At 41.9% G+C, this 9,003-nt stretch overlaps 2 protein-coding genes across 6 annotated transcripts in view; one reads left to right on the forward strand and one right to left on the reverse strand.

Annotated features, from left to right (window-relative positions):
* Nucleotides 1-1,177: 1,177 nt before the first annotated feature.
* On the reverse strand, nt 1,178-3,563 carry fgf20a (fibroblast growth factor 20a). Its single transcript, XM_005743609.1, has 3 exons — nt 2,963-3,563; nt 2,048-2,151; nt 1,178-1,915 (listed from the first exon to the last, which is right to left on the reverse strand). The coding sequence occupies exons 1-3, from the start codon at nt 3,285-3,287 to the stop codon at nt 1,670-1,672; spliced, it is 675 nt and encodes a 224-aa protein (XP_005743666.1). The 5' UTR covers nt 3,288-3,563; the 3' UTR covers nt 1,178-1,669.
* A 3,688-nt stretch (nt 3,564-7,251) lies between these two features.
* micu3a (mitochondrial calcium uptake family, member 3a) overlaps nt 7,252-9,003 on the forward strand; it is a 40,142-nt gene continuing 38,390 nt past the window's right edge. For all 5 annotated transcript variants that reach the window (XM_005743610.1, XM_013913498.1, XM_013913500.1 and 2 more), the window contains exon 1: nt 7,252-7,575. In XM_005743610.1, the coding sequence (XP_005743667.1) occupies nt 7,315-7,575 (261 nt within the window). In that variant the 5' untranslated portion in view covers nt 7,252-7,314. The remainder of the gene's footprint in view (nt 7,576-9,003) is intronic.

The raw sequence follows: 9,003 nt of genomic DNA on the forward strand, positions 1-9,003 counted from the left end.
AGTACTATGTGCAGCTCTTGATGTGATTATTAAGAATGGGAAAATGCCCAAATGATGTCATTTCAGTTGTCTTGCTTTTTTTTTGGAGAGTAACAAATATTAAAGTTGAAATATGGGAATTTTTCTGTGTGTGTGATTGAATCACAGAATAGGGTAGCTTTCAACTTTTACTTCCTCGTATCTTCTTTCTTCCTGTTTTCTGGATATTGCCCCTGCCTCCCACTAGACAGGGACTGACAAAAAAGGAGGCTTCTAGAAGAGCTGAGAGGGAGGAATCACACACGTGTGCTATGCAGAAGTCTTATATAAACTTTTTTCACACAAAAATGCTACACCACCACAGTTTAACATTGCAAAAGACTTAAAGTGCATCTATTTCTTATGGATGTCTATTTTTAAGGTTAGTGATTGGTTGTTCCAGACAAGTTCTCCAGATAAATGTTGTACTAGTCATAAAGAAGTCAACGTTTTTAATATCATTGCCAACATGCAGATTAAGTTAACCACATTGGCTCAAACAGACAAAGCACTGGAAAGATTGGAAAGACTGATATGATCGATATTGCAGTTTAAGAAGTCATAGCGTCAATATGCAGAACACAAAGTCTCAAAAACTATGAAAAGACCTCCTTCAATGACCACAAAACAACAGTTTATACTATGATGATAAAATAAATAAGAAAAATCTCGTGCATATTCTGGATGTTTTTATTTTATTTTATCTCATAGCTGTAAAAATATAGTCTCAAAATAAATAAATATATGAAATAAATATACTGTATGTCCTTGGAAAGGAAAACTCATAAATAAGAATAAAGATTTCAAAATGTCTGTAAAGGTGTCTTTGTCAGTCCCATCCATTGTTTGACAGCAGTCGGAATTCCTTCACTGGCTTCCATAAGAGCTCCATTACAAAACACACCATCCCACACACAGGACACTGTTATTCTTCTCTTCCTCCTCATGCATTTTGCAGAAAAATCATAGTCTGGATTGATTTCAAAGGGTACTTCACCCATGCCATCACAACAGTCATTTCAGTACATGTGATTATCCCAGCTCTAAGACCCGTTTTACAGAACAAATGTGGCTGCTTTCCAGTGCATGAACTTTTTTTAATGTAAACCAGCCACACTTTATAGTGGATTTTGCATGTAAATTATTTGTTTACTTAGCAGCCACAGTAATGTTGGAATAAAAGGTCGACTCAAAACATCAAAATTGACAAGACACAGCAGTAAAAGGTTACTAGCAGCCAGTGGTTAATCTCAGCTATCAAGTTCACAGCTTTGTCCTTTTGAACATGCAGTCTGGGCAAGCAGATAGTTGGATTTCATTAGTGAAACTTAATAAAAATTTAAAGATCATCCGTTTGGCCACCAGGGCTTTTGCATAGGCTGATAAGGTGAAAATATGTGGAGCCCCAGTAGTCTCTGTCATGGGGCTCTTCACAGGTTCCACAGAAGATCCCTGATGCTGTTCAGTCACACTCCCCAGCCAGTCGGGTTTTCTTTCCTTCCTCCATGCCAGCAGTGGGGAGTGTTGATTTGGTGCACTTTTACGATCCTATTTTGTCCACATAAACAAGATCATCCATCTCCCTTAAGGGGATGACCTCGGGTGCACTTCTGCTTTTAACCTTGCTTTTCACCAGCTAATTCATTCTGCCTCAGCTCTGACCCAGTATGTCTCTGTACAGCTCTGGAACTCTTTCTGGATCTACAGGTCTTGGTAGGAAGTGAGTGAACCTCTGATGCCTCCTTGATCTTGTTCCATCACGGGACGTCCCATCTTTGTTCAAAGCAACAAAATAAAATGAACCTTTCTCTCCATGCCGATAGATGTTAGAGGAGTAGGTGTTGTACCAGTTTTCTTCAAATTGCTCTCTGAAAACACATTCTGCTGACAGCTTCTCCTGCAGAAAGAGAGGACAACAACGGATGAGTTTTAGGGTGCAAAATGTGCCACCTACTGGCTGTGGACATCATTCTTGAAAAACAGAAATATGTGTGTGCCAATATGTATCTGTTCAAAGGTGTATACTTACAGAGCCGTACAATTCTCCCTTGCTGTTCATGGCAAGGTAAAGGCCACTGTCCACCCCTTTGATGCTGACGAGTCCCACAGCTAAACTGATGAATTCCAGTATACCTGCAAACACACATTGCATTACATTAATTAAACAATCATTAATTAATTAAGCAATCATTAGCATATCTGGCAACATGGAAATATTAAATAGCAATTCATATTTGGTATAATAGAGCACTAGTCTTGCTGACAACGTTTCAGTTTACTAAATTGTGTCTGTTCTCCATACAAATTCGTAGAGTATGTCCATCAAATGCCTCTGACAAGTTAGGTTAGAGTGGTTTCTGGTATGAGGTTACAACCAAATCTCAAATGAAATGAATCAAGTACCAGAGGCGCTACAACCTTGCAGCGATAAATAATCTACTTTTGATGTGCCGCAACCTGCAGCTTTTTATCTTGATAGCTGGAGATAAGTTTGTAAAAGCGTCCAATCTAATCTGAAAGAGGAAACGTGGTAAAAAATGTGCAAATAAATAATATCTCAAATGTTGTTCCACCTGGAAATAGCGGCTGCATTCATGATTAGCGTTTGATTAAAGCAGCCTGTATTGGCATGGGTATTTCAAGTCACGACGGCTGTGACTGTAGGAGTGATGCAGCTATTTTCCCGTATGAGTTATAAGTCCTCTGTTATAACTCATGGCCACCTCTATTTTATATATTATTTGGTATATAATCCAGTAAGCTTTTCGCTGCTGCATGCTGATTATCACTATTTCCTCCCCTGTTTAGATTCTGTTTGTATGTGAGTCTGTCAGCGTCTCCACCACAATGATACCTGACAGTGTGTCAATCAATCTGAAAATTCAAAATAGCTTTTCTATGCTCTTACTACTACTTGTGCTGCCAGAATTCACAGGCTCTGTACCGAATCTGCTGTGGTCTTTCCTGGTGCCCTGCACGGTGCCGTCAGGATGAATCTCCAGGTGGAACCCGGTCCTGCAGTACAGCTGCCTCCGCCTCAGAATCCCCTTCAGATGGCTGAGGTCCGCCAGGCTCCGGGACAGCCTCTCCGCAGACATTAGGTGCTCTTGCTGTTGTCCATGTCCCCCCATTATCAATCCGGTCGCCGAATTGTAGTCCACCGCCCCGGCAGGGGTGAGAATAAACTGAGAGCCAACGGGAGCCGGAACGGCACCAAAGCTGTCCAAAAATCCGTTGGCGAAGCTCCCAACCTCGGCCGCTGCCCCCATCACAGATGACACACCAGATCCTGTTTGCAGCGTAGGAGCTCCAAGTCGAGTTCCAAGTGATGAGTAGAGAGCCTCTATATGAGCAAGTGAGCGAAGGTCAAGCCGAAAGGCGAAGAAAGGGAAAAAGTTGACCGTGCGTGCAGAGAAAATCCCTGTGATCAGACTGGCATCTAATTGAGATTAAACTCCTGCGTTATCTTGATGTTGGATGAGTACGCATCCCCGCTTGCTGCAGCGTGTGTCCCCCGTCTCCTCTCTTCTGCTATTTATCCTTCTTTCCTCTCTTCTATTCTCTCCTCTTCAACTCGGGATACTCCCCCTTTGCTCCTGTGCGCACCAGGGTTTTCCTCTCTCTCTCGCTCTCTTTCTCACCCCCCTCTCTTGCTCTCTTGCTCTCTCTCGCTAAATTCACCTCAGCCTTTTATTTCTTCTCTCAAGTGATACCTCCCCCAGCAGCAGTGTGTAGCGCAGTGAAACCAGTGAAAACCACTCCACATTTATAGCGCACTGCCTCCTATTAACCCCAGGTTGCCTTTTATGCAAATATGGCCCGATCCCCTCTCTTTATGACTAATTTTTGTTCTCGCTATTCTCCCGTCTCACCTTTGATGTTCAGTCTTAGCGCAGGGGCACGTGAGAGGAAAATTAATAACCACTAATAAAAATTAGCATGACAGGCGTATTTTCCCTTACTTCCCCTCAAGCTACATGAATGTTTCCCTAACTCACAAACGGACAAAATGTCATTTTGCTCGTGGACACTTCAGCAGCAGATTAAACAGATTAAACTGTACAGGTGTTTATAAGAGTTGCTGCAGAGCGCGCGTCTCTGCAACTTGGGTGTGAAATAGTTGTGGAGAGAAAGAAAAAGCGTATGCATGTCAAGTAGGCATGAAAGTGATGTTGCCATTATCTTAAATGCTTTACATCTCAGTGCCCCCATTTCGAAATGGCTCAGGTGCAGAGAGAAAGAGGGGCGAGGAAAGCCCCCATTTGCGTAATTTTCGCACTCGAATGTTGATTTATTGCTCCTGTTTTATGTAACCCAGCCGCACATTTACAGCACCCGCACACACAGACACACACAGCCGTACACATGCACCCACACACACCTGTGCAAACGACATCACTTGACTGTCAATCCTTTCATTGATCTTTCCACGATGCTTTGAACAACACTGGAGCTCATATATACCCTTAATTGTGGTCTTACGAGACGAATCAAAGAAACAGAGGCTTCAAAGCGCAGGGATCTTGTAAGGGGATCAGGCAATAACAACCAGAAGACGGGAACGGGAATATACCTGTTTGAACCACACGCTTAGAAAATACCCCGACACTTGACACTGAAGGACTTGGGGGGGGGGTGTATAAAATAAGTGCTATTTTGAGAGAGAAAAACGGAGTTTGTTGTGGAAACAAATATTTTAGTGATCATAACAATGAACACGCTCCAGTGGTTATAAGTTTGGGAAACGTTATACTGAGTATATCAGATTAATGTAAAATATCAGTCTACTATACTGAAGTTGACCGTGATCATGGCGGTTTGGTAATAAAAGCCTGTGGATTGCCAGATTCCAAAAAGACGCTTTTTCGAAACACCGGCTAAACAGTCCTTTCTTAATTTAGATGGTGCGACGTCATTTATTTAGCTCTGAATTGCTCAACACTATTTATCCTCTAATACAGACTGTGATTTTATTTAAACCAAGGGCACGAAGCATGGTCTTGTGTTCCAGATCATGGCATTGATTGGGGCAGCAATACAGACACATGGTCGTGCACACAAAGGCACGCGCTCACACTGCCTCCCCTTCCCCTGGGAGTCCCGTTGATAAATGAGTTGAAGGTCCAGAGGTGTTGCTGTGCCATACTCGGGTCATTTTGTACTCATGTCAGGTCCTGCAGCATGACAAAAAGTCATATACCCACACCAATAACACGGGTCTACTTGTCACGCTGCAGGACCTGACATACTTATTAAGTACAAAATGTTTGTTATGACGCCAGTTTTCTGCACTGCCTTTGCACACGTGTGTGTGACAGACAAGTTAGAGGGCATCTATGTGTGTGGCGCGTGTCCTTCTCCCTCTTTCCCTCGGTTCATTAGTATTTATGACCAGCACAAAAAGAACTTTTTTTTAAAGGGCGACAGGATCAATCGTAATCCCCTCAGGCCGATCTGGTCTAGTATTGGATATCGATTTGGCCTCAGTGAAGACGTCAACTACTACGCCACATCGTCCTGGGAACTGTTCACACAAGGCGCAAGTGATCAGTTCCCAGGACCACATGATTCGCTCCAGCGTAGGTTTTCTTTTACAACGCTGCAAGTGGGACATGGAGGGAAGCCAAGCATATAGGAACATAGCTGTCATGGAGGAGGAGGGTGACGATGATGATGAGGAGGTCCCTAGGGTTATACCCCCACCTCTAACCCCTCACCCACACACACACACAATACACACACAAAGAAATCACAACCTAATCGAATGCCTGGATAATGGAATAACTGAATAAGTAGCCTAGAGGTTATTAATGCAAGTGGTCTCCAAACTAGGGTCTAGCGAACCCAGGACACGATTCAGAGGGCCCCATGAAAGTGCAGACTTTAATTTCATCATATTTTAATCTTCATAGGTCAGTCAGAAAATGCAGGAGAAAAAAAAAGAAAATCATATTTCTGCAATCTTTCGTGTATAGATAGATTAAAAATAAGTGACCTGCATGCAGATATGGTACTTTGTATCTACCTGAACCCCTATGAATACCTCTATTGTTGTGATCCAGCAAAATATTGAATTTTTGTGTCAAAGTAAAGATTTGGAGACATTTTACAGCTTTTCAAATTGCAGTTTCATAAAAAAAAAATGCAACCAGTAAACCAGGAAACTTAATTAGGATTAGTCACCATGCTACATTAATGATGTTTGGGTTGTGAAGAAAATAGAAATCAAAGCAATAATTGAAGCGTTTAATATCAATACTCAGTCTTTTAAATGGTTGATTTCTATCAAGAGGTTTTAGACATTGTTTGATCTGTTTTCAGCTTATGGGCCAAGTGATCCACTGAGCTTCATGTGTGAACAGGTGACAGGCCATCTATTAGACTTCTTCCCTTTATTGTTTTAGCATCAAAGTCATCAGAAAAGCCCCATCAGGTTAACATTAGCCCTACATGTGAGGACTTAAATGAAGAGTTCATCTTTGATATTTGTTTGATATCTGCTCTTTTGGCTCCTTTGATCCATCACTTACAACTGGAAATTCGACACTACATTGACCCTTCGTGAATGACAAAGGCAAAGTGACAAATATCGATATCAATAATATCATTACTCATTTAGAGACCCCCCCCCCAAAAAAAAAAAAAAAAATCTCTTTAATTTATTTCAAGATGTGCCCATGCTCACCCGACAAGATACTTAAGATGATACCGTGGAATATGTTTCACTGAGTCGTTTTCTTATTCTTTCCATGTGTGTCACAGTTAGTCTGCCAGCTGCCAGTACCTTATGAAGTAGTACAACTGTCTTTGCACATTTTTAAAATACTTCAGAGTAGTCGTTATATACTTCTATTAGGTTATTGCAGGCCTAACTTCTAAATGAGAAAACGCATATATGTTCTACTTTATTCAATGCCACTTTTCAGACGCACTAATCCGTTTAGAAAATAGAGCTGTCTATATATATTTCACTATATTTCACATGCATTTTTAATTTAATATTCAGTATTTTTGATTTTGGTGTAGGCTGTTAATATGGCCTCTTTTATGCGAACTGGATAAGCTTGAGTTTAGCTTCATAATAGTTTATCTCTCTGTGTTTATAATTGACCTTGGTTAAAATTAATCACTCAGCGAAGCATCAAATCCTCCGCGCTGTGCGGGACTTTGTTCTCTGTCATGCCAAGAACAGAAAGGCCGTAAATCTCGCGATGAAATCAGGGAAACGCGATACTTTTGAGCTGCCCTCAAAGTTACAATCACAGCAGCCAAGCAGAAGCTAATACCACGGCAGCAATGGCTGCTTTCCGCAGAGTGGCAGCACTGGCCGGCAAGCTCAACCTCTGGTCGGCGACAAGAAACGAGCTGGTCGGTGGGCAGACGGCCAATGGAAGAAGGACCTGGAGGTGTCTGGCAGCCGGGGTTTGCGTTGCAACGGGTGGCGCCGTACTTTACTTCTACAACGGTTTAATAAGCGGCGGAGGCAGGAAGAGGATAAGGAGGCACAGCATCAACGGTTTGCTCCCGTCCATCCCGACTGTTGAAGCCAAAGAGAAGGTAGGTGGCACAAACTGAGCTGCTGCAGATAACGACAAAACCGAAGCTGCCGCGACACACAACGAGGTGGTTGATTGTTGGTCGAAAATGTGTAACTGCTGACACACGGGCCTCAGTGCTCAAGACTGTGGAAGGACATAGTCGAGAGAAGAGGGAGAGAAGGCAAAGAGCGCTGGGTATTTCCTCGTTTCCTTCCGCTAAGATTAGACACACAGGCCCAGTCAGACAGGCCCACTTCTCTTTCTGTAGCCATGGTGAGCTTGTTTTTTATAGAATTTTTTTTCTGGGGTGGATAAAGTGTGTCACTCATTCCTAGGACGCTCAGTGGAAACAGTTTGCTCACTGCTTGGCTGTTGGGCGATGTGCGCGCGCGCAGATGCAAGAAGGGCGCTCTCCGCTCGAGCTGGTGCTGAAATGACAGCAGGCTCGAGATGTCAATCAGACAGCTTTGTGCAGAGGCAGGTCAGGCAGACAGAAGTTCTCAGAGATTTCCATGAAAATAATAAAGTCATACATTAAAGGTTTGATACAATAAAACAATTTTAAAAACCCCACCATACTATAATTCAAAGTTCTAAAAGTTAAAGTTATCTCTGTAAATCATTGCACATTACAAAAAATATATATATTATAGTATTGAGTATAATTGTTGATTCACTCAAATGTAAAGCAATATAATAACTCATTTGTGATATTAGTATTAATAACTATGAGCCATATGATATCAGTAAGTTCTATCTGAAACAAAGGTGTAGGAAGTACAACTTGAAGTGACTCATGTATACTTAAAGCATCAGTTATGCTAGGATGACCCACAATATAGATAAGGCAATATACAATTTGTTGTATATAAGCTGGCCAAGATATCAACACATTATTAAAACATGTAGTTGTTTTAAATGGATTTCCTTGCCATGCTTAATTACAGTCCTTCCATCCACTCATTTATCCATTTTCTTTTGATTGACCAGTTCAGGTACGTGGGGGGGGGGCTGGAGCATATCCCAGTTGTCATATATTGAGAGGTGGGGTACACCTTGGATAGGCTGTTTTTGCAGGGCGAACACAGAGAGCCAGACAGCCGCATTCAGGTGGTCAGTTTAGAATAACCAGTTAATCCTAAGCATGACTTTAGACTTGCAAACTCCACACAGAAAGGCCCATAGGCTGGGTTTGAACCTAGGATTTTCTTGCTAGTGAGACAATGTTAACAAACCTCTGCCTCCTTCATTACAGTACTACATTAAATCTAATCTAAATCTATAAACCATAATGTATATGCACCTTCCCAGAAATGTAACTACACATTGCAGAAATGCAAACTTCAGCAAATGTGATAGTGTGTCTATGTGTCTATTTGGAAACAATATCCAGCATATCCACAGTATAATGAAAGAAATATGTTGTGTTGTATTTTTCATTAGCTTT

Source organism: Pundamilia nyererei, unplaced genomic scaffold (assembly GCF_000239375.1).
Source record: "Pundamilia nyererei isolate P.nyererei 1_Seehausen unplaced genomic scaffold, PunNye1.0 scaffold00134, whole genome shotgun sequence".
In the NCBI taxonomy this organism is placed as follows: Eukaryota; Metazoa; Chordata; class Actinopteri; order Cichliformes; family Cichlidae; genus Pundamilia; species Pundamilia nyererei.

What these genes read in the sequence shown, in the direction of transcription:
- fgf20a (XM_005743609.1), bottom strand. Translation starts at nt 3,287, where the DNA reads ATGGGGGCAGCGGCCGAGGTTGGGAGCTTCGCCAACGGATTTTTGGAC. An exon ending in GAAAGACCACAGCAGATTCG is followed by an intron (nt 2,152 to 2,962) that starts GTACAGAGCCTG and finishes GTGTGTTTGCAG; the next exon opens with GTATACTGGAATTCATCAGT. An exon ending in AGGGAGAATTGTACGGCTCT is followed by an intron (nt 1,916 to 2,047) that starts GTAAGTATACAC and finishes CTCTTTCTGCAG; the next exon opens with GAGAAGCTGTCAGCAGAATG.